The 24873-nt window shown below is 37.9% G+C and overlaps 3 protein-coding genes across 10 annotated transcripts in view; 2 read left to right on the top strand and 1 right to left on the bottom strand.

Moving 5' to 3' along the window:
- Positions 1-6725, top strand: part of map4k5 (mitogen-activated protein kinase kinase kinase kinase 5) — a 36264-nt gene extending 29539 nt beyond the window's left edge. For all 7 annotated transcript variants that reach the window (XM_046062288.1, XM_046062283.1, XM_046062282.1 and 4 more), the window contains 6 exons: positions 243-420; positions 614-682; positions 803-895; positions 1076-1146; positions 3182-3237; positions 5689-6725. In XM_046062288.1, the coding sequence (XP_045918244.1) occupies positions 243-420; positions 614-682; positions 803-895; positions 1076-1146; positions 3182-3237; positions 5689-5776 (555 nt within the window). In that variant the 3' untranslated portion in view covers positions 5777-6725. The remainder of the gene's footprint in view (positions 1-242; positions 421-613; positions 683-802; positions 896-1075; positions 1147-3181; positions 3238-5688) is intronic.
- Positions 6726-8616: 1891 nt separating this feature from the next.
- Positions 8617-18715, top strand: cdkl1 (cyclin-dependent kinase-like 1 (CDC2-related kinase)). Its single transcript, XM_046062335.1, has 10 exons — positions 8617-8755; positions 10118-10366; positions 11722-11843; positions 14717-14789; positions 15141-15231; positions 16031-16231; positions 16574-16656; positions 16776-16832; positions 17253-17414; positions 17899-18715. Exons 2-10 carry the CDS (start codon positions 10199-10201, stop codon positions 17998-18000), a joined length of 1059 nt encoding a protein of 352 aa, XP_045918291.1. The 5' UTR covers positions 8617-8755; positions 10118-10198; the 3' UTR covers positions 18001-18715.
- Positions 18716-19184: 469 nt separating this feature from the next.
- dmac2l (distal membrane arm assembly component 2 like) lies at positions 19185-24868 on the bottom strand. Of its 2 annotated transcripts, none has more exons than XM_046062362.1 (5): positions 24733-24868; positions 24510-24613; positions 21713-21921; positions 20041-20212; positions 19185-19909 (listed from the first exon to the last, which is right to left on the bottom strand). In XM_046062362.1, exons 2-5 carry the CDS (start codon positions 24602-24604, stop codon positions 19795-19797), a joined length of 591 nt encoding a protein of 196 aa, XP_045918318.1. In that variant the 5' UTR covers positions 24605-24613; positions 24733-24868; the 3' UTR covers positions 19185-19794. The 2 variants fall into 2 exon arrangements, with proteins under 2 accessions (XP_045918318.1, XP_045918319.1); XM_046062363.1 differs by having other exon boundaries at positions 24701-24746.
- Between the last annotated feature and the right edge of the window lie 5 nt (positions 24869-24873).

Genomic DNA, 24873 nt, shown 5'->3' with positions numbered 1-24873 from the left:
TGCAAGGAAAGAAGGATTAGGATAACTTAAATTAACTAGAGTTGTCCATTGCTTCTGAGCTCTGAAACCCAAGTTGTTCATTTTGTAGTTTTTGAAGTGTAACACTTCTAAACAGGTGTAGCTCTTTGCACCTGTAGCAAAGTGTCTCTAGTTCTATACTACAAAATAAAGCGTCTTTAAATATCAGAACACCACTGATACTAACCCTTGGCTCTCTTGTTGGCTCTCTCTTCCTGCGGCAGCACTTTGACTTCCCTCTTCCCAGCCCATTGAAGGTGTTTGAGATGCTGGTGGTCCCAGAGCAGGAGTATCCCTTGGTGTGTGTGGCCATCAGCCAGGGCACAGAGCCGGGCCAGGTGGTCCGCTTTGAGACCATCAACCTCAACTCCTGCTCCTCCTGGTTCACAGAGATGGGAACAAGTAAGTCAGACATGTACTCGGATGTAGTGTGTTTTGTGGTGAAACGAATGACTTCTCCAGAAACTACTTTGTCTGCAATTTGTCTATTCACTGGAGCCTCCACAGAATGCAATGCAGCCTCACGTTGTACATTGTACGTTGCTGGGGATGTTAAAGAACAGTATTGTTACTGTTGTACCTTTTCTTCTCACAGCTAATCAACAGGTGGATGCAATCCATGTCACCCAGCTGGAGAGAGACACAGTGTTGGTGTGTTTGGACCGTAAGTACAATTTATTTTCTTCAGCTTTGACCAAAATCTGTGCCTTCAGCTTTTGTGCAATCCAGATGTAAGTAGCTATGTTCTATCATTCTTACAGCCTTTTACTATTTTTCTCCACAGAAAATTTGAAGATTGTTAATCTTCAGGGCAGACTGAAGTCCAACAAGAAGCTAGCATCTGAGCTCAGCTTTGACTTCTGCATCGGAACTGTTGGTAAGTTTTTAAACTGGTCTTGTACTGACTGTTTAAAGAAATAGAAGTGATTCTGAGTGAGACCTTTTTAACATTTCACTGAAAATTCCTTACCTTTAAAGGGAAAAAATCCCAACATGACGCAAGCTGACAGGTATACAGACCGTTGAGCACTGATACATGGCCTTTCTCTTTTGACAGTGTGCCTTCAGGACAGCGTCCTGGCCTTCTGGAAACATGGCATGCAGGGAAAGAGCTTCAAGTCTAATGAGGTAAAATATCCCATGACCACGACAGCCGGGTGGAACCTTAGAATAGCAAAACTTATTCCAGTAGTTAGATTAAAACACAAACACACATTTTCACTTTGATACTACACCAATTCATTGTTGAAAACACTCTCTACTCTGTAGTCAAGGATATTGTCTTCACATCAAAGTTTCTACAGTTTTCAGTCTTTACAAAGAAATGGCATCCTGGAAGTAAAGATGCCAGTCGACTCAGAAAACTTACCATTAAACTAATTCAACATTTTAAAGCTGTTAGCTACTTTAGAATCAATATTGATACCAAAATATCGGTATCAATTTTCATGTGTTCCCAGTGAAACTCTGAATGCAGTTTTTGTCACGTCCCTGAATACAGGCTTGTTTGTTCTACACATGAACAAACACCTCTGGCTCATGTCAACAAAGACCCTATATGCATGGCTACATGCTGTAGCTGATCCCAGGAGAATTAGACCTCAGGTGGAGCCAGACAAAGTGTCTTTGTGTCAGGCCGAGTTAATGAATTTGTACCCCTTTCACAGAGGGATTCCATGTTAACCTGATCACGAGTCTCGCTCAGAAGCAGAATAAAAGTTCAAGAGATCGCAGGGAGGTGAAGCATTCTGTTTTATGAAAAGTGATAGGGTCCACGCTTTTAAAAGCTCACCGTGTCAGACGTGGTCTTGCAGCACTCGGATGAAACAGAAGGTCTGCTTGCCCAGTCTGTGCCTAGCCCGGCTTGACAGCTCTCCCATAGCAAGGATTTTTGAAATGTCAGCAGCCATGCAAAATTCATGCTCAATCATAAACGAAACCCGTCACACAACAGGGAACAGCACTAAATAATTCAGCATTTGTCTTGTTATGATTCCTTTCAAAAGCGAAGGCATTCAAGGGGGGCAGGCCTGTTGATCCGTGCTTGCTTTGGTGGGTGCTTCTCCGAAACACCCGAGACCTTGTTTTCATTTAGACTTAAACAGATCAGATCTCTCCCAAGGCCAAGAACTTGCACCTAGCAGGTGTCACACGGCGACTATCTCGCATCTGTCGACATGTTCTTATGACATGTCAACACGTGAGAGTGTGTTTTAAAGGGGCCCTTGTATTTTAGACTGCAAATTGTCAGGCTATGTCTTGTGACTAGAACAGGTATGCTCCAGGATTGTACATAGTAACACCCTAGATACAGCCCTCAGTTACCTACAGTCTCAAAAAACACACACATACAGACATCTTATTGCTAACGGCACAATACGTGATGAAAATGTAAACTGTGGCCCTACCACCAAAGTTAAAAAATACAGGATGGGAACTTTCTGACTGAAATTGATTGAGAGATTGTCCAATAAACAGATGCTAAACAACAGCTAAATAATGGCAACAAGCTTTATTAAAAGTTAAAATCATTAAGAGTGTGCTGGGATAAAAAGAAAACAGACCAGTCTGCATCTTATCCAGCTTTCTTCAGTTCCACATTCAGTTGTTTGTCATTTTGTGAGCACTGTTGTGTGAGCACTCATCTTTTGATACATATGGTTTGGCCATATAGTAGAAGTCATATGTTTTGGCCGTGCAGATAGGCCAATTAAAAAGTGCATTGTGAGTTAACACAACATATAAGATTAATACAATTGTCCAGAGTTTGCCCAGCTTAAGACATACAGAAGATTTTTGTATGCCCTTGTGGAGTGTAAGGTTCTCTGGTGACACTCCATCCATCCATCCAGGGTCACGGGCAGCTGGAGCCAATCCCAGCTGATATTGGGCAAGAGGGTACACCCTGGACAGGTCGCCAGTTCATCACAGAGCTGACACACAGAGACAAACAACAACACACACTCACATTCACACCTAAGGGCAATTTAGAGTCACCAATTAACCTACTTGCATGTTGCATGGACAGTGTGAGGAAGCTGGAGCACTCGTATAACAGTGCGTCATTATTCATGCGCTTCAAAGCCCCCCTCTGCAACACCAGTACTTCAGATGCACAGAAAAACATTTGTCAGTTTAAGTCACTTGTGTTTTTCATTCGCAGGTGACCCAGGAGATTTGTGATCCAAGCAGAGTTTTCCGCCTCCTTGGATCTGACAGGTTGGTACAGAGATATTTCCATCTTTAGCTCCATCAGTGCAGATGAGTGAGCAAGCACACCCAGTGGAGGAGCACGCACCACAAAAATCTTGTTTCTTTTATGAAACATACAGGATTAGAGATAGGGTCGCACTCTACCTCCTCACTTATACTATTTGTCTGTCTTTTCACCAATACTGCTATAATTTATAAGCCCCATGACCTACATAATACCAGGCACTCGAGATTATGGCCGTCGTCCCTCAGGTCTTGTTACCTGGAAACCACCAAACAACCTGCTCACCTGCTGTGTTGTGAGCCCACGGCGCTCATCTGCTGCTGCCTCTTGTCTCTCTGTCCCTACCTGACCTGCTGCAGGCCATGCCTCCCTCTCCTGACTCTGCTTTCATCTTAACTCCAAGCTTATTCTCTTCATCTCTTTCTGTTTTTAAGATTTCACTCTCTGATTACTCTGCTGACCCTGAATGCACTCCTGCCATTATCCTTGAATGACCTCACTCTCTCTATTTCCTGCTTGTTGCTTCATTAGCTCTGAGACATGAAGGCTGAGCCAAATGTTAGACGCCTCACTAACAGTCACAAACCCGTTTGATTTAAAAACAGAGCTGTAACATGTTAGCTTCCTTGCAATATGACAAAGCAGGGCTTTAAAAGATCATCATTTTCATTATGGATAAGTCAGTTGTTTTTTTTTGATACATTAATACATTTTCTCTGTGTAATGTAAAGTAAGTAGTCGTAAACTCGTGAAATGGGATTATATTGTCAGGCCAGTAAACTAGAACCCAAAGGAATTGCAAATAAGCCAGTGGAATTTTTGCATGTTAAATAACTTGAGCAGTGACTAAACTAAATTATTTTCATTATTGATTATTCTGCCATTTATGCTTTAGATTAACAAAATAATCATTTTGTCAGTTTACCATTACATGAGAAGAGAGAAAAGCAACAAATCTTTTTTTTTTTTTGCTTGAAACATGACTTTTAATGATGAGTCGCTTATAAAAATAGTTGCTGGTCAATTTTCTGCCAAACATTAAGGCATGGCACAGTTGTTTACAAATTGTGAGTACATATTTGCAGTTAATGGAGTGTTTACTAAAATAATGATTATTTTCATTATTGATTAAGCTGCAGGTTTGTCTCTTGATTAATCTTTTAGTCTGAAAAAATGTCAAAAAGTAGTGAAACTACTGCTCATCCTGATTTCCCAGAACCTACCGGTCTGACCAACAGTCTAAAACCCAAAGAGATTAAATTTACAATGAGAAAAACTGAGGAAAACAGTAAATCCACACATTTGAGAAACTGAAACCAAATCATTTTTGGCATGTTTGCTTTAAAAAATCAAAATAGTTGACGATTCATTTGTGTGAGTGACTAATGGTCTGATGATCGTTGGATTCAGCTGCAGACACAGCAGGATGTGATTTAGCTCAGCACCCCTCTCTCTTAGTGCAGGAGGCTCTCCCAGCAGTGCAGTTCAGTCAGTGAAGACTCCCGATGGAGTCTCCATGCCTGTGGCACCGGAGCGAGGCCTCTCTGCCCAGCCCCCCATGTTTTATTCACTGCCGCCCGGGCACTACCAGCCTGGTTTGAGTGTCTCTCCATGCCTCTGTAATTTCATCTGATGGAACGGACAGTATGGACTGTAGCTTTCCTGCTCACCTGTCACCACCACGAGACGCGTGCCATCTGAAGATGCACGCACTGCCGTCCTGATCTGACTGACAGCTGGATCACAGCGATTAACATGGACGCTTAACGTGCAATCTAACATGAACTGCCAGTACGCTGGCCTCCGAGTAGATCCATACCATTAACATGATGCTTTGTGATTACCAGCATTTCTCGCTCACTATAAATAAGTTTCAAGTTATGTTGGTGACAGAAGTCAGTACCCTAAAGTCAGTATTTTATAAGAGAGAGATTTGTAGTTTTATTTGGCAGTCGGTCAAAACTAGAAACATATACAATTCACATTATTCCACTGTTTTTTACTTTCCAGGCAACTGTTGTTTTCCATTGATTTACACGCAAAGTTAGGATGACATAACTGACTGAAGTTTCCACAGCACCATGAACTGAAACCAATGGCTGATGTTTGGTTTGAAAATAATTAGTATTAAAAGAATAGACATTTTGGAAAATACTGTAATTCTCTATCTTGCCGATAGTTAGATGAAAAGCTGAATGCCTATGAAACTATGTTATATCTTATTTTATGTCTGTTTAAAGTGTTAAAAGAAGTTGTGGTTGTGTACGGATCAAAAAGCCAGATACATGTTAATTAGAGCTTTACAGCTGCTAGTAGAACAGATTTTGGACAGAACAAGGCTAGCCGTTTCTCCATATCCAGTCCAAATTCTAAGCTAAGCTAACGGGCTGCTGGCTGGATCTTTAGCATCTCTGTGTAATCTTCTAACTGCCGTGTCTGTGTTTCACCTGCAGGGTGGTGGTTTTGGAGAGCCGACCCACAGACAACCCCACGGCCCTCAGCAACCTCTACATTTTAGCAGGTCATGAGAACAGTTACTGAGCCGCTGCCGGAGATCTGACGGATCTTAGTAAAGTGGATAAGATGCCTCACTTTTGGGAGAAAACTCCAGAGCTCCACCATAAGGTTGTGAGTGAAGGGAAACGTCTGTTTTACAACACATTTTTGTTACTGATCATGGGATCGACAGGTCAGTAAGAGAGGAGCCTCTTCAGTCTTGATTCATGACTAGCCTTACACCAGCAACATGTTCACTGTAGCTCCACTCATCACAAACGACGAGGAAACTGTTATGAGAGAAAAACAATAAAAGCCCAAAATGAACATTGTTAATTAGAATTTTCTCACTTTTCTGTATTGTGGACTGAGTTATCTAGAGGTATTATTGACATAAAGTGCCATTAAAATTCACAAGAATTTGTGATTGTATTAGCAAACAATGGGAGATTTATTGTTGTTGTCAGTAACATATCACTCATAATTACTGTCAGTGGCAAATGTCAGGCTTGAGAGGAGATTTTACTCTGTAGTCAAACTAATAGATCAGTTTAAACAGAAACCCGCGAGCTTTGTGGGTTATTTAAGCAATATTTATTAACTTCATGTTAAGTAATAAGGTATGTTTGATTTACAGATCATGTTAACAGTTACAGTGCAGTCCTGCTGTGGGAGGATTACCTACCTAGTGAACTGCTCCTGAGTAGCTTTGGGTTCTTTTTACTGCTATGTAATATAGTCACATCTCTCCTGCTCTGCTGCATTTTTAGAAGTTGAATATAATGTAAATTTTTTTCTTTACCTTCCTCTTTTTATAGACATTTTACTCCTCATTATTTGCACCATGTAAGCACTTTTGTACATTTTTTTTTTTTAATTTAAAATAAAATGACAAAATGAGGGACAATGCTAGGTTTGTTAACATCTTTGCATTCCCTTCGCAAAATGTTTAATGTATGCTGTTTTTGTAATAAAAAAGCTTTTGTTAACAAGATGACATAAATGGACTGGTTTAATTTTGTGTTGTTGCGAGATTGATGTAACAGAGCTGATGATGCACCGAGTTACTCCTCACTGATAGGAGGAACTGGGGGAGACGAGTGAGTATTCGTTTCCATCAATTCCTTTTTTAGTCTGCTGATCCTCTGACTTCACCAACTTGCACTAATTGGTCTCAGTGCGACAGGACAGTATGTCAGATTTAATGTTTGTGTTTGCAGCTCGCTGTCACATGTGGAGTGAAGACAGATGTGGATTTTGTTGTTTTCATGGCCACCAAAAACATAAAATGGACTCTAAAGGATACAGAAATAATCTTAGTATGATAAAACCTAGTGAAGCACAAACTCATTTACTACTTACAAAATGGTTTCAGATCTGTGAGGATTCAGGTCTATTACGGACAAGACTGTCAGTGAGCTCCCCTTTGAGAATAGACAGAGTTGTTTACCTGTGTGGGTGTTTCCCCTGATAGTCACTAACTGGAGGAGACTGTAGTTTACCTGTGTCTTTATTTTTAACACATCTGACACTCAGTCTGTCAGGTGTGGAAATCTTCAAAAAACCCACATGGGTCTGTTTTTCTTTTTTTTTCTTTTTATGGAGCTGATAGTGGAGTCAGATGTTCCTAAGGGAACATGGGTGGAAAAACGAGAGACGTGTAATTTTGCTGTGAGTGACTGGATAGTACAGGAAGTAAGATGATTTCACCTTCAAAATAAAATGATTGCCAGTTTTGTTCTAGTGGAGGCATCAGGTGATTCTCAAAAATAGATGATCAAAAGGTCATAATATTTATGCCATTTTACATACTTTTTATTGCCAAATTTCCTCTGTTTTATTCTGTGCGTCTGTATTGCTGTTTAACTATAAAGCACATAACATTAATTTCTTAACGAGCAGCATTGAAAGCACATAGCCCCCTGACTTGTATTAGTATGAACTATTTTAAGATCCCCAAAAATGTGACAGCTGCCACAGGTGTGCAAGCAAAACACAGTAAAAACATATCAATTTAAACTTTACAAGTTAAAAATAGTAAGAAAAAAATCAAACAAATGTTGCCATGTTTGTGCATCTGTAAAGTTCAGTATCAATGTTTGATAGTTAACTCCAAAGAGTTTCTTTTCAGAAGAGACCAGGATCAGAAATGAAACCAGAACCTATTTAATTTGTGTTTAGGTTTCAGCTGCTTGTAAAGGCCCTATGTAAATACATAATACTGTTGTATTTTAGGTAGTTGTGGTTTATGTATCATCATTACTACTATGTTGAAAAGCCTTATTTTCTTGGAGAATCACTAAATTTGATCATTATAATTATGACCTACATGGTTAATTTAAGGCTTCTTAACTCTAATGTTGAGGTCCCCGTTTTGTTCTGAATTAAACAGTGCTGGAAATTGAGTGTATTTGCATTAACTGTATTTTTTTTTTTTTTTTCAATTTTAGAGGTACTTACACTTTACTTGAGTATTTTCTTTATACTATTTACTCCACTACACTTATTTCATAACACAGATTCAGATTTATAATAAAAAAAACAGCTAACAAATAAACAATGATGTATTATGTTAAGATAAGACTACCCAGCAGTATGTGAAGTAATTTTAGTTCCACCTTTACCAACTGCAACATGATAAGATATATATTTTTCTGAAAGGGACCATTCTGCATGGTGAGTACTTATTTTTGGAACAATAATATATGTATGCTAATACTTTTGTTACTTACGGTATACTTAAGTCATATTTTGAATGTATTTCAAATTTTCTAAAAGTTTCCTTAAAATCTTGCTTTATTGACAGACGCGAAGTGTGCTCATTTTGTGTTTTATTTTGAAAGGCACGGCCGGATGTCATGTTTTATTCTATCCGACTTGACGCCTTTAAACCGACGCTTCTTGAATCTGCAGGGACAGTAGAGCTGGGCTCGTCCAGCTTGTTGTGTTTGGAAGAAGGTGCAGCTCCTCACAGACTCTCTGAATATCTGACTGACGAATATCTGCGAACATTTTCACAGAAAAGTAAGTTTGTACATTTGGATTTCTAACGAACATGGATGTGTTTTCACTGAAATAGGTCTCATTATGTCTCATAATGTCTCAAAAATTTAAATGTGGCTTCTTTCATTATCAGCTGGTTCCATGAGTAAACTTTGCTCAGACTTACAGTCATCATTTTTAATCACATAAAATTAAGCACCGTCTGTTATAAACATGCAGCCTGAGGTGTTTATTTATTTTACTGTTATTTACTGTTTGCCTTGTTCACCTGTTTAGAAGTGCAGCACTCTGATTTTATTCCCCTGGCTGTTCACTCTCTCAGAGTTATTTGTATTCGCTCTATATCTCCGCATCGTAATGAGGTAATATACTTTGCATTGCAAATGTTTTTGTTACGCAATCTAAGTGTTAGATAGAAGACAGGTGTAATGTTGCCTCTAAGCAGTTAAATCTATCTTTTGGAAGCAGTTAAAGAGGTAATATAACATTTTGATCCGCATATACAATAGGTTATTTTATAGTTTTGTTTAAATTTGCATACAAATTCTTCAATGTGCTTTTCAGGATATTCAGACAGTGGTTGAAGAAGTAGTACTAGTAGCAATACCGCAGTGTAAAAATACTCTGTTACAAGTAAAATGCATGTGTTACAAGTACATAAGTATTGGCATCAAAATATACTTAAAGTAGAAAACATAAAAGTACTTAATATGCAGAGTTGCCCTTTTTTATACATAATATGTAGCCTGCTGGGTTATAATTAGTGATGTATTAATGTGTACATCAAGTTAATGTTACAGCTGGTAAAGGGGAGCAAACTTTAATCACACACATATACTTCTGGGTGTCTTAATCAATAATAATATATCACAATCTATTGGCTGATTTATATTTTGTATTAATAATCTGAATCTGCAAAGTAACTAGTGACTAAAGCTTTCAAATAAATTGAGTGGAGTAAAAAGGACAATATTTGCCTTGTTATCTGAAGTATAAAGTAGAATAAAATGGAAATACGGTCCAGAACAAGTACCTCAAAATTCTACTGAAGTACAGTTCTTGAGTAAATGTACTTAGTTATATTCCACCGGTGTATTCAGATAATTATACATGGCACACTTCTGTGCCTTTTGTTTTTCATAATAACTCTGAGTCAGCGATGCAGGAGTCAGTCAAAATTTGTGATATCGAAACATGAAAAGCCACCAAAATATTTTTAATGTTTTATAAAAGCATTAAATGTCTCTTTTCCAGAAAGATTCAGCCTGTTTTGACCTAGCTTGGATACTTAGTATGAATTTATTCCAGTTTTTATTGAGGGAACTATTCAGAAATTACCCTCACCCTTTTTCCCCTCCTGTGTTTCCTCTCGCCTCATTACAGGCTGCTGAGACAGTCCTGCCTCCTTGGGGGCCTCCTGGAAAAGTGTTTTTACCTTTGGATGACTGCTGATCCAGCTTGAGGATGGAGAAGTACGAGAAGATAGGAAAGATCGGAGAGGGCTCCTACGGCGTCGTCTTCAAGTGCAGAAACAAAGACACGGGGCAGATCGTCGCCATCAAGAAGTTTGTGGAGTCAGAGGACGATCCCATCATCAAAAAGATTGCACTGAGGGAGATCAGGATGCTCAAGGTAACAGAATATCTTCTTTTTCTTCTCCCCAAAAGTCCTTCACATCTATGTTTTTGATTTTCACTGACATTAAACTGATGTAGCAGTCCATTTCTGCCAGATAGGGTTTGGTCACAGTTAATAATGTAAACATTATTAGAGAAAATTTTTATTTTCAAGTCAAGATTATGATATTTAATTTAATTTAATCATAGATTAAAATTATGACATTAAATCACATAAATCTTACTTATCAAGGCATTTTTACTTTTACCATTAATAGCTTTTCCTTTATTTTTTGTACCTGGTTCCCATACCAGTTTCAAATTCATTCAAACAACTAGTCCACATATCAACCATAACAAATATTGGATATAATACTGATCACATTATGTCTGTATTAATTAATGAAGCTAACCTTTAACCTTTAACCACACCTTTTTAATTATAAAATAAAATGCTTCTTTGTGGTGATCAAAGTTCGAGCTCTCATTTGTATTCACTGTTTCTTTATAGACTACTCTGGAAATGCACAGTCTAACAAAATCCTGTAATGCAGAAGATGCAAATCCTGTTAGTTTAGTGCCCTGAAATACACAGTCTTCCTTCTCTGTTGTGCAGCCAGCAGGAGGGACACCGTTCAATTCATTCTGCAGACAGAGGGGAAGCATTTTTGTGGCCGGTGCACAGAGAAACTCATTCAAAGCGGTAGCGTTCAAAAGAGGTTTAGAAGGTTGTAATCAAATGAAGGACAAACCCTGCGGCATCAGGGCTGACTGAACAACTTAATTTATTAACATTTATTTTATTATTTATTTTAACAGGAAATGAGAAACTGGCTGTTTTTAGCTGTTTGACTATAAAATGCCAGTTTAGACTCTGGTTGCAAGACAAATATTCTTGTCAGTTAATTCATCTTAAATCATGACGTGAGACTTTATTATTATATGTGGAAATAAACAGCAAAAAGTCTCCTTCTTGGACACAAAATTGCTAAAATATTGTCATTTTATTGCCATGTTTGTTTAAACCCAAGGCTAAAACCTGTTTGTTTTATGTTGCATGATAATTATCAAAGCTGTACTGGTACATTAGTTGGTGGTTTAATTAGTCATGCAGTGGGTGGGAGTGTTAGTGGCCTGCTGGACCCCAGGAGCTCATAAATAGGACAGGATGGGGACAGGTTGTCAGGGGCAACAGCATGTTTATTACCATCTGTTAACAGCTTAGTCTGTTTGATAAGAGCAAACCACATATGGTACAGTTCTCTAAACAGCAGGCTTTACTGGTTTACCACTTGTATTAGACTGTATTTGTTGTGTGGATGTTGCTGTATCTCTCTGAGATGTCTTTTTCTGTGTTGTGCATCTGTGCAGCAACTGAAACACGCCAACCTGGTGAATCTGATCGAGGTGTTTCGGCGTAAGCGGAAGCTCCATCTCGTTTTCGAGTACTGCGACCACACAGTCCTCAACGAGCTGGACCGCCATCCCGGAGGGTGGGTGTGTCTCTAGACTGTTCACTGAAAACTAAGGAATGTGTGCACTTAGTTTGGTAGTTTAGTGGCTTCAATATAACAATATCAAAAAAGTAAAATTAAAATCCATTCATTAGACAGAAATGAAGAGAGAGAGAAAGCGAAGGGGGATGGCATGCAACAAATGTCCTCAGGGGGAATCAAACCAGGGCTGTCGCAATTACATGGTACATGCCTTAAACCACTAGGCAACAGTGATGCCCCATAAAACACAACTTGAAATGATCAAAGAATAAACATTAGGTCCAAACTATTTTCTATACAATATAAATCTGAGTCTTCCAAACTCTCGCTGCCTACATCTTTAGTTTGTTTCAGCAATTCAGATAATTTATACTGAATCAAGCTAAACAGTGCAATAATCCAGATGGTTCACTGACGTTCAGTAGAAAGATAAACATACATTCCAAACATTTTGTAATTTAAAAAGTGACTAAATTAAGTTTTTGTTTTACTTTTGGGAATGCTAGTTTACAAAACAGTCTCAGCCACAAGGTCCATCTAGTAGCTCCTCTTTGGAGCCTTTTGATTTTATCACATGATCATCATTAGCAGATTGTCATGGAAATGCAGACGGTCAAATTTCCATTTCTATGAGACGTTTAAGGACGACTTATCCACGATGGCTTGAAAATTGCATCTGCTGAAGATCATGTTGAAAGCTCCAGAACACCTGGGTGGAGGTGGTGGTGAGATTTGTGTTGTTGTTCCAGCAGTTTCCAAGGTCAAGAATGAACTTTCTAAACAATCTGAATAATTTAAAATTGATGTGATTATGCACATATTTTACATATTTTCACAATATGTTGGTTTTATTCTGTCATAAAATAACACAACACACTAAATATTCTCCCAAGCAACAAGGACACAAAGTAAAACACGGATATGCAGAAACACAGAATACAAAATGAAACAACATAAACCATAAACAGCTTATGAGGAAAGCTTGAAACCGGAAAGAAATCTTAAATTTGAAATGACTTTATTGAATACTGGAAAAATATTCTCACTAATATCAGAATAATGATATTATAATGAAGTCCATTCCAAGCAGTAAGCGCTTTACAAACTTTTATTAGTAATGCATTAAAAAGCATATACATCTTTACTTTTTCCTGAATTATATGAAATGAACACACAGCTCGTTGTACTGTACTGACACAAACTCTGTCACACTGAGATAACGAGTGCATAAATCTGAGTACGGTGGCTTTTCATTAAACAAAGTGCTGTGTACTTTCTATTATCTCTACATTACATGTATACCACAGCGTACTCTGCGCTTTGTCCAGCTCTGATGGATACAACACTTGTCTCCCAGGAAGCTGACCTGCTCACTGTGGAATGTTTACAGTGATGCTTTCCCAGAATGCTTTGCCAGAGGGGGTTCTTTAGGCTCGGCCACATTTTATACGGAGTGTTTTCGCTGTCTGGTTCCCCCGTCTGGTCCCGGCCTGTAGCCTCTTGGACACAGAGGGTTCAAAACACGGGGGAAACAAAGTGTGGAGAAGGGGCGGAGATTGTTATTAATTGCCAGTCACAAGGCTCGATTTAGCCATTTCCCCGGCAACACTGATAGATGACGGTCCCTGAACTAACAAAGCCTCAGTGTTGAACATCCAGGCTGCTCCGTGTGCTCCACAGCCGCCTGAAAAACAGGGCTGGACAGAGGAAAACAGCAAAAGTGGACCAATAAAAGAAAAGATTAAGATATATCCTTCCGTGCTTCTTTTATTAGATTCATCTTTTCAGCTAGATTAATCCAATTTTGTCCCAAATTCCTCAAACACAAATTATCTCTATTTGTTCAATCTTTAGCTCTAGGGATGGCAGTGTTGGTCTGTATTGGATGTACTGTCATTCACTTTTGTACAGACATTCATGGTCCCCCGAGGATGAATTTTACAGGTTTTGTTGATCCCATAACTTTTCTTACAACCCCATGAGGTTGACATTTATGGCTTTTAGTGAAATGTCTCAACTATTGGGTAGACTGCTATGTTATGTAGTCCAGACATTCATGTCCCCCTCAGGAAGAACTGTTTTAACTTTGGTGATCCCCTGACTTTTCCTCCTGCACTATCCTCAGGTTCACATTTAAATTTTTCCAAGACTTGGTTAATGTCAAAATGCCTGCAAAACTAGTGTTAATTTAATTCCCTTCAGCCTAAGCTGTATTTTTTGTTTAGTGCTAAATGTCAACTGTTAGCATGCTAACACGCCAAACTAAGATGAAAATGGTAAACATTATACCTGCTAAACATCAGTATGTTAGCATTGCGAGTATGTTAGCATTCTCACACAGCCGCTAGCATGGCTGTATCCTCTTAGTTGTCGAATGTTTTCTTGAAATGCTGATTAGCTCTAGCCTTAGGTTTGTTTGGGTTGTAGCTCTGGTTTGGATAAAGGAAACTAAAAAGATTAATCTCATTGAAGAAGCATGACATTTTCCAGTGAATTCATAATTTACCTAACAAAATAAACAAAAATAATGACAATCACAACTAACTAGAGCCCAAAATTGCCTACCTATTCTGACCACAAGTGCAAACACATCTTTATAAAGATATTTATACTTTGTAAAGATATTATTAAATCTGTATTAAACAAAAGAAAGCAATCAAATAATACCATTTTGAATCAACAGATGTTTGGCATTTTATTAAACAACTAAAACAGTCACTTAAACAAAACTTATTTCTTAGTTTGATAAAAGAAAATTCTTTGCACAAACTGCACTAAAAGGAAATTTTCTGGACCTTTCAGCCAAATTCGCTCAGTTGTCATTCAGTTGTTACTTGGCATCTGTTTATTTTGACCTTCTTGTCTTGTAGTGTTCCAGAGCACCTTGTAAAAAGTATAACCTGGCAGACACTTCAAGCTGTCAACTTCTGTCACAAACAAAATGTAAGTGAGTCTCTTCAGTATATTTTTCAGTTGTCAGACTTCCCTTCAGCTTGTTTTTGAATTCCTCCGGTCTCCTCCCTCCTCCAACTCCTACCAAGCCGTCTGCTTTATGGCTCTTTTTTTTTTAACAAGAATTCCTTCCCCTTGGCTGACCAGCAGTTAATGTATCACCTAGACACAACAAATGCTACAAAGGCCCCCACTTAACAGGGTGGCCTGAAGTCCAGAAAGCACCGTCTCTCTCCTTTTACTTCCCCCTTTCTTCTCAGCATCTCACAACCCCCAAGGCATCTGTGCATGTTTTTGAGCTTTCAGTACAATGATTCTCTTTGACCGTTTCTGTTCCTGCAGTGCATTCACCGAGACGTCAAGCCAGAAAATATTCTCATCACCAAACACCAAGTCATCAAACTCTGTGACTTTGGGTTTGCCAGGATTCTTAGTAAGTTTTAGGACTTTATCAGCAGTTTTTACATATTTTACAGCGCCACCTGGTGGAGGTTGTGTTTAAAGGAAGTTTTGAAGTATTAAGCAGCACTTAATCATTGTCTTAGAATATGTACTTTTTCCAGCCAGGAAATCAAAAGTATTTTTTTTTTGTCTGGTTAGAAATGCCTTAGGGACCGCTTTGTTGAGTTTACTGTATGCAGATGGAGTCACAGGAGATCTCTGATATACTGCAGTATTAAAAGAAGTTTTTAAGAAGGTAATCATTTGAACAGCATGAGGAGCCGTCTGCAACCTTCAAAAAGTTTTTTGTAGAATCTCAATAACTCTCAGATTAAAATGTAATTGAAAAGAGAGCAAGTTCAGGACCCCCCATGAATAATTTGAGGAGTTATGAAATGACCCCCCATTGAATTATTCAAATGTGGCAATCTGTGAAGGGAAAATCTTTGTTTATGTACCCTGAGACAGTGAGTCATAAATTGTGTTTTGTTTTAAGCCAAAAGGTTTGGGAGATTGAAAAGTATCTGCGTTACTAAACAAATACTCATGGACATTAATACTGAATACAGAAAGCATACTAATGGTTTTACAGACCTTCATTATTTAAGAGGACAATACATGGATTTAAATAATACCAGGATATTCGACTAATCTTTGTGTCTTCAACACTGATTTGTAGAACATAGTGGTTCATTACACATCAACGCATGTTTTCTTTAACCTTCATCATGACCAGAGAGCTCATTCTGCACATACCTTATGTCATGTGTTTCTGTGGTTTGTGCCATCAGCCGGTCCGTGTGACTACTACACAGACTATGTGGCGACTCGTTGGTACCGGGCCCCTGAGCTGCTTGTGGGGGACACTCAGTATGGCCCTCCGGTGGATGTGTGGGCGATCGGTTGCGTGTTCGCTGAGCTGCTCTCAGGGATCCCGCTGTGGCCCGGGAAGTCCGACATGGACCAGCTGTACCTGATCAGAAAGACTCTCGGTACGATCAGTCGGCTTTGCTTCAAAGTAGTGGACTCTGATGTTTGTGACTGAGGATGATTAATGAGTAATGTATTGTCTTTCATCACTTATACTTTGATGAAATGATGTTCTGAAGTTCTGAAACAGGAGGGTTTTTGTATTTTGGATACTTTGGAAGGTTATGGAAGTTGGAAATGTTTCCCAGGACAGACAAATTGTAAAATATCTATAAACATTTGGATAAATACTACAAACCTTAAATACATTCACAGGAGCCATTTGAAAGGGGAAAGAAATGGACAAAATGAGTTTGATTTTCTAAACATTGTAGTGTAATGTTCATCTTTCTTGTCCCCTGCAGGAGATCTGATCCCTCGGCATCAGCACGTCTTCAGCAACAACCAGTTCTTCTGTGGAGTTTCCATCCCAGAGCCACAAGAGATGGCAAGGCTCACCACCCAATACATGGAAATGTGCTCAAAAGTGAAATTGATTTAGCCATCACATTTAAAGCAGTAAAATCAAAAACATGCTGAGTCTTTGTATTGGTTTTTTTTCTGTAGGAACCTTTGGAGCAGAAATATCTAAATCTCTCACATCAAGCTCTGAGTCTCATGAAGGTAACGATGTCATCTTTAATCTAAGAGATGGTGGAGATGTTTGTAATCTTGTAATCTGTTATCACCAGAGTTAAACCTGAATACAATCTCAAAAACAAAATACACAAGCTTTGTTAGTTAAAGGTTGGATTTTAATCCAGTGAAATGTGGATGTTTTACTACATTTCTTTATTGTTTTAAGTTATACGTGTAAAAATTTCATTAATTCATGTAAAACAAATCAGAAACTGTGTAAAGTGCTGTGTGTTCCCAAATAACCAGAGTAAACATGCCATCATGTTTATTTACTTGTATAATCTTGGCCATAACTAGCCAGTTTTGTTGCAGCTGCTACTGGTCAAAGAAAAAACAGAACTCATGGGGAAACCAGGTTGCCTGGCTCTAACCTTCACTGTCTCCCGTCTCTTGTTGATGGTTTAGGGTTGTCTGAGAATGGACCCGTCCGAGCGGCTGACTTGCGAGCAGCTTCTCCAGCATCCGTACTTCGACAGCCTGCGAGAAAAGAGCGAGAAGACCTCTCGGGAGCAGGAGCGCTCCAGCAACAGGAGGACACGTTTCCCTCGCAAACACCTTCCTCCCGGGGTCAGTAGCCTTCTTAACGAAGAGTAATGACTGGGCTTAAAACACAGGGCTAATGTCAAAATCTGCAAGCAAAAGTGTGTTTTCTTTGAAAGAAATTCATAAAAATGTACACTTTGCAAGTAAAAAAGGAACAACATTTTCTAATATTAGGTATCAGTAATGCATGATGCAATTCAATGCATTGATATATAAAGGTCAAACTCTCAAAAGTTTGATAATGGAATTTTTGGTTAACTTGATTTGCAGATTATCTTGAAACCTGTAGTTTTTTTTTTCTGAAGGGGTTAACAGTCATAATAATAATAATCATACACTGCAATAGAAATATGAAACTACTTGACATGAATAAAATACATCTCTCAATTTAGTTAAATTTTACAAACAAAGAGAACCCTTTCTAATGACTAGATATCAATTAACTATATCCATGTAAAAATACTTTATTGCCGCTGAAAGTTTTTGTCTTCTTTTTTTCTCAATCCAGTATTTGCCACAGCTGACCAGCAGCGGCATCTTTCCAGCTGTGGACAATAAGAAGTACTACAACAACCTGCGCAAGTTCAACTATCACCTACCGAACATCTAAACACGCTGCTCACAAGTTGAATTAAAGCCTCGACAAGCAGAATTTTCTGAAAAGCTCAGGAAATGAAGCAGATTCTGGTAGCACCTTGGTTTTTAACAAGAGGATTCAACCACTTTTTTTTAAAAAAGGTGTCTGTTTATGACGTGGGCCGTGTTGGGTGTCTCTTGATATTACTGTCTATGCACTATTCCCCAACATGTCAACTCAGACGTGTTGGTTTATGTATGTTGCCTACGTTTCAAGCTGGTATTGTTGTATTTTATAGATGTGTAAAGACAAGAAGTGATGTGCAGCTCTGCTGTAGTCGCTAAGTAGACTGAAGGTAAAACTACGACGTAGTGCCTTGCCTGGTTTGCCAAATGTATTTTTTTATACGATGGACTCTGTAAGAGCGACATGTTTTTGGTAGTGACTTTTATGTTGTCTAATTGATTGTCTCGAGTTATAATGTAGGACACAAACTTTTTGTGCATTTCTGAAACTATTTATTCATGTCAGGAGTGAATACAGTTCACATTCCTTTAACTCACATTTACTAGCATATAGCAGTAAAAATACCACATTGTACTCATTATCTCTGGAACTCTGGTGCTAAGGGTGTTCACAGCCATCTGTCTGTCCTCAGATACTGTACAAATGCCAAATTAATCTAAAGAGAAATTATTTAAAGACTCTTGAATCCTATTTTCTCCGTGTACCCACATGTGGAGTAACATTTAATACCATAAATGTTGAAAATATAATAAACTACAGAATACTTACAAAAACTGGTGTCATCAATATAAATTGCTTTAAAGGGTAACTTCTTCTCTTTTCAAAATTGACCTTATTTTCCCATGTTTTTGTGTCTATGTGATTAATTAGAACAACAGGATTAAATAAGCACGCTGCAGTTGGCAGCATCGAAACAGGGCTGTCACAGTACGTCCTCTAAAGCACTTGTTTTTGTGTATCTGACACCTTTGTGGAAAGGATCCCTACAGAGGTAGACCTTTTTTTAAAGAGTAAGATCTTTTTTGTTAAACTAGAAACAATCATTAGAGTCTACTGATAAAAACAGTTTATGTGTAACTTTGGTATTTTAAAGGGTTAAAAACACCAAAGTTAAATCATAACACAAACTAACCAATAGAGGTAGGGGCAGACCAGAGATGTAAAATTACTATTTCTGTCAAGGGAGTCTGTGGCTTTGCAGAGAGCGTTTATGGTTAAACAAAAAGGAAGGAATGGAATTTCAAAACATGTTGTCCCAATTAGTCACACAGATACAAAAACATGGAAAATAGGCTCCAGGTTGAAAAATAACCAAGTTCCCTATAACATCTCCAAGACAATCTCCACTGTATCCCTCCAACATTTGAATCCACAAGAATGTGACGCTCACTGGATCAGAACCACACAGACTGAAGCGTTGCACCTCTGCTGCAAATGTTATAACTGAGGGGTGAGATATTCTCCACCTGAGTTAAGATGGAAATAGAAACCTAAATCACTGATTAGAAAAAGATGCTGGAGAAACAAATGATTTCAGTCAGTCAGTTTCTGTGAACTGTGTCTTTAAAGCTGAAAAGTGACACATCAACTGGAATATATCCTGTTCTTCACGCTCTCTCATTTAAAAGAGACTCTATGGTTCACATGTAAATACACGTTTTAACTGAAGGATCTACACGTTGCACGATCAAAGCCCCTCACGCTCCAGTCTGACCTCCTTAAACTTTGGGTATTTTTACTTTAAGAACCTTCAAGAAGTCATCCATATTTTACAATCTTTGACAGGAACTTGTTTCCCAGTCAGTCCAGGTCCAGAGATATGTCCAGATGTGGAAGTGCTGTCTGCAGTCTGTCAACTGTTGTCTGTTTGTCTTTGATCCCAGGAAGATCACTGAGAAACAGATACTTCAGATTCCTGTGTGGAATTAATACATAATATGCAATTAGGAAACTTTCTGTCAACAAAAAGGATGCATCAGTGTCATTTTAAAATATTTCTTTAAAAAGAAACAGATTTTGTTTTCTTTTTAGATAATAAAAACTCACTTGAGTTTGTGCAGGGCGATGATGCTCTTATCGGTCACATTTCCACATGACACCACCTCCATCATACCCAAACTCTCCTGCAGATTCTCTATTGAGCTCAACCTCTCCAGACAGGCATCCTCGATGTAGATGCACTTGTTGAACTTGATTTCCTCCACATTTTTCAAACCATCTAGAAGAATGAACACATCTACTGATTACATTTACACAGGCAAAGAAGGACTTTGCTCCAAAATAAATCTATGTGGACTCTGGCACCAAAAAAAACAACAACACAATTTGGAGTGCAGGTCAGGGACGGTGATCTATGTGTGCCTGCTCGGTGTAAAACATCCCGCTCACTTGCGTCACTTTTGGATAATCAGTCTGGGAGAGATGCACTTTCACCCTCTCCTTTCATTTCTTGTTAACAAAGAGAGGAATCACTTTCAGGTCAACGGTCGAGGTTAAGCTCATGTTAACATACTTGATGTAAAATTTACACTTTCTGTTTCGGCTTTAATCTTTGAATGGATTGTCATTAAATTTGGTCGTGACTTTGATAGTTCCCAGAGGATGAAACCTAATGAATTAGGTGATCTCTTGACTTTTCTTCTTAGCGCCACCAACAGGTCAAAAATGTTATTATGGCCTCTAAAATCCATAGGCCTTGGTATTGAAACTTTATACTTCTTTTTAAGGCATTGTACAGATACATGTATTTAGACAACCTTTAACATTTAAAAAAGTGTGGCTTCTTTTGTTAAACGAAAAGGGGATAAACATTCTTACAACTCTCAAAGTATGGTATCAAAAAAAGTACATATTGAAATGCCAGTAGCACCACCACCAAAAATGTAAAATTATACTCTGGTCTGGTTTTTTTATGGTTTTAATAACCATATAAACTAATAACCACCATTACAGTATAGCATATTATACTGACATGCTAAATATTAACAAGTTACTATAAGCCTACTCACTCACTGTATGCATTTTAATATACTAATGAGTTAACCATTAAATGCTATATTTTGGCATGCTAACAACAACTTGCTAATTTGCTAATATCCAGTTAATATTATTAAGTTAACTGTAGATATTTTAAGTTGTTATTGGTAGCATATTAAGATGCTAGCTTTGGCTTCTTTTGTTAAAGGAAAAAGGGATAAACATTATTGTAATTCTCAAAGTAGGCCATGCTACCAAAAGAAGTATGTTATGGTATCGCACTGAAACGCAAATAACACCCCTGGTATTAAAACAAATCTAATTATACTCTGGTCATTGTATGCCAACTCAGTGTATGCATGCTAATATGCTAATATGTTAACCATTACATGCTAAATGTTGCCATGTTAACATGCTAACGCTAGAATGATAATTTGCCAAATATTTAATGCTAAGTCAATCTCCTCAAATCTCTCACATATATTTTGTCAAACAGCAGGCTCTTAACTATTGAATACTATCAAGTTAACTTTAGATATTTTAATTTATTAATTGGTAGTTGGTTAAGATGCTGACAACCTAGCTAAGTAGCTACAATGAAATATCTAAAATTTTTCATCTTAATTAATTAATTTGTAATTAATTTATTTTTCTATTGTGTAATGAGCATACGCAGGGATATGGGGGAAATGGAAACCAGAGCAGGACAAGAACATAATATTCTGCACACTGTAACACTGACCCAGGTGGTCAAACCCTCTGTACATGATGCAGGATTCAGTAGCGTCAATCGCCTGGATCTTGTATCTATCCAGAGGCCCAGTTGGCAGCGCGTTGTAGTCATGATGCCAGCGATCGAAACCTTGAAACCTCACTTTGGCACCACATCTCAGCAGCCACTCTGCTGCAGCTCGGTCGGGACCAACGGCTTTAATCCTCTCGTAGTCCACCCTGAGTGAAGACCAACAAACAGTCAAAGTGCTGATGACATGTAATGCGAAGAGTCACATTTGATTGGTGCTGAGAGTGGAGACGAGTCAAGATCCAAGTCCAAATGGCAACCTGCCCACCAGGCAGTTGTTGTGACCTCAGCAAATCACCCACTGTTTGTTTATTTGGTTGTTTATAAAGGGAAATACCATATTTGCTGGTTGTAACTTAAAAATGTTGATGATTTGCTTCTTTTTGTATAACGCAGTGGTGGAAATTAACTAAGTGCAATTACTGATGTACTTCCAGAGGAGATTAGGATGGCTAAGTCTATCTTTTTATTTAAGTCTCTTCTTAAATCGCACCTTTATAGTCTTACCTACCTGTGATCCTCTGTCTTACCTTTCCACACCATTTGTTTCATTGTTTAATTCTTTATTGGTATGTTTTATTACTGTGTTTGATGTTTTATTGCTTGTTTTATTGGTGGTGCAATTGTTCTTAGTGTTTTTATTTTTAACGCTTCCATGATTCCTGTTGTTTGCTGTTTTTTTTACAGTGTGTTATTGCTATTTATACTTCTTCCACCCTGGAGGTACACTTACAGTACTTTACTTGAGTATTGCCATTTTTTGCTACTTTATATTTAATAGTAATACTTTTACTTTTTACTTGATTACATTTATTTGATGACCATAGTCACTAGTTACTTTGCATATTTACATTATTAATACAAAATATAACCATCAAATAAATACATTACATACATAAATTTTTATGATATATTATTATAGGAAACTTTTATTAACATCCAGGGCTTTTATTTGCTTAATTCACTGAACTCACACTGCCTTTATTTGGGACAGCCCTTAAATTCTTTTACCATGCCAGTAAATCTGAATAAATAATATTCTGGTGCTGAGTGTTTCTGTAAAATGTACTAAACTAACTAACTGCTGAATTGTGTGTCAATCATGTCCATACTGACAAAAGTTTAAACATTTATATTGATATGCACAATCTAAGCAGCTTAGAAATAGCTCAAGAAGATGACCTGATGGGCTTCAAGAGGTTTTATACATCAAAAGAACTTCTATAAATACCAGAACAGGCGTCTGCTTGAGACCTGCGCTTACTTGTCAAATATGTACTGACACCAGGCTAGTAAAAGGGACAGGTATCTAATTGGGACTAGGCTTTTAACTGAAGTTTTATGGTATGTGAGGAAAAATGCATCTAGCAGTAGCCCATATAAGAAATTAAAATTTGCTCCACCTTTGCCAGATGCAACATTAAAGTGATGTTTAATAATTGCTCAATAACATATATTATTCTGAAATGGGCCATTCTACATAATGAGTACTTTTACTTTTGGCACTTTAAGTATATTTTGATGCTTTAATCCAGATTTCTACTTGTAAGAGTATTTCTACAATGATGTTTATCTACTAATAGCCTACATTTACTCCGTTACATGTACTCAAGTAACTTTCTGAGTAAATGGTACATGTCAGAGTAGTTTTAATGCATCATACTTTTACTCTTACTTGAGGAGTTTTAAAGAGAAAAATCAGTACTTTTACTCTGCTACAGTCAAGCATCCACATGACTCTGTTAGAGCAGAATAATGGATGTAGCTACAGCATAGCATTATGGTTTTCAAATAGTGCTCGGAGCTAATATTTAGGCTACAAATTAAAATTTAGTTAAAGTTTCCGTATTTTATGCCCTGGGATGAGACATGTTGGTGCAGCATGGCTACACCATGACATGACAGAGAGCACTGTCTGTTGTGTTTATGCTAATATGTTTAATAATAAATAGCTACACACAGTATATCATGCTTAGAAACTCCTGCTGCTTTCTGTCTTAATGTAAATGTTCAAGCTAACAGTGTAAAGCAGTTTGCATTTAATTAGTCATGCCCATTGAGCCTGATGAATACAAACCAAATTATGCACACACAAAAAAGACAAACTACTCTTATTTCATGTGGATGTGACTGATATAATGTTTCAACCACAGATGATCTTCCTCAGGTAAAAAGGAAGAAGTGAACATACCTGTATTTAATAGGCAATAAATTATGAAACATCACAGCATTATCTCTTTGATTTGATTTGTTTTCCAAATTAAAATTTAATATCCGGGACAACAAGAAAATTATTTATATTTTTAAACAATCTTTACTTATTGGAGTACTAACAGACTATATTATACTAATATTAATAATAATTGAAATATTGTCCTGGTGTAAATGTGGCAGGTTATCTAATCAGGAGATGATGACTTGTAATTTCACAAATTAAAAACAAAGTGTGTGTTCACTTCTTTACCTGAGAAAGACCATTTGAAATAATTCTAGTCACATCCATTTCTTGAGTGACTCACGAAGTAACAGTAGTTTTACTTGAGTATAAGTTTGAGCTACTCTACTGACCTCTGTTTATAACCTCTGTTATGACCAGCTTTATATAACGTTAGCCTATGTTTGTTCTGTCAACTGAGGCTATCGTGTTTGACATTTTATAAATCTTCCATGCATTGCAGTGTAGCTATTAGCTAACACACATACATATCCTTAATCTTGTATAATAATGTTGTCTCACTTGTTGAAAACTGCATTGAGCCAGCCCCAGAAGTGCCTGCGGCCCCACTCCCTCTGACCCACAGCAGACTGCACTGCCTTCGATAACAGCCTCATTTCGCTCAGCTGTAAAATAAAGATAAAATATATTAACAGCCTACTCTGGTCTCACATCTTATTAATTAAACAATGACTCGGGTCATTTAAACAAACCACTGAAACTGCGACACAGGCGAGCCGCTCACCTGGCAACCTGCAGCCCGGACTGTTTACACTTGGGACGCGTCCATTGCTGTACACTTTGACCTGGTGACGTACAGGAAAACATGCTGTTCTATTGGCTGGATGTCCAAACGGTGGCACGTCGTCGGGGAGGGGGCGTGGCA

Source organism: Micropterus dolomieu, linkage group LG11, assembly GCF_021292245.1.
Source record: "Micropterus dolomieu isolate WLL.071019.BEF.003 ecotype Adirondacks linkage group LG11, ASM2129224v1, whole genome shotgun sequence".
NCBI classification, from domain to species: Eukaryota; Metazoa; Chordata; class Actinopteri; order Centrarchiformes; family Centrarchidae; genus Micropterus; species Micropterus dolomieu.
Note: the sequence above shows the minus strand (reverse complement) of the source record. Positions and strands in the feature narration are given on the sequence as shown.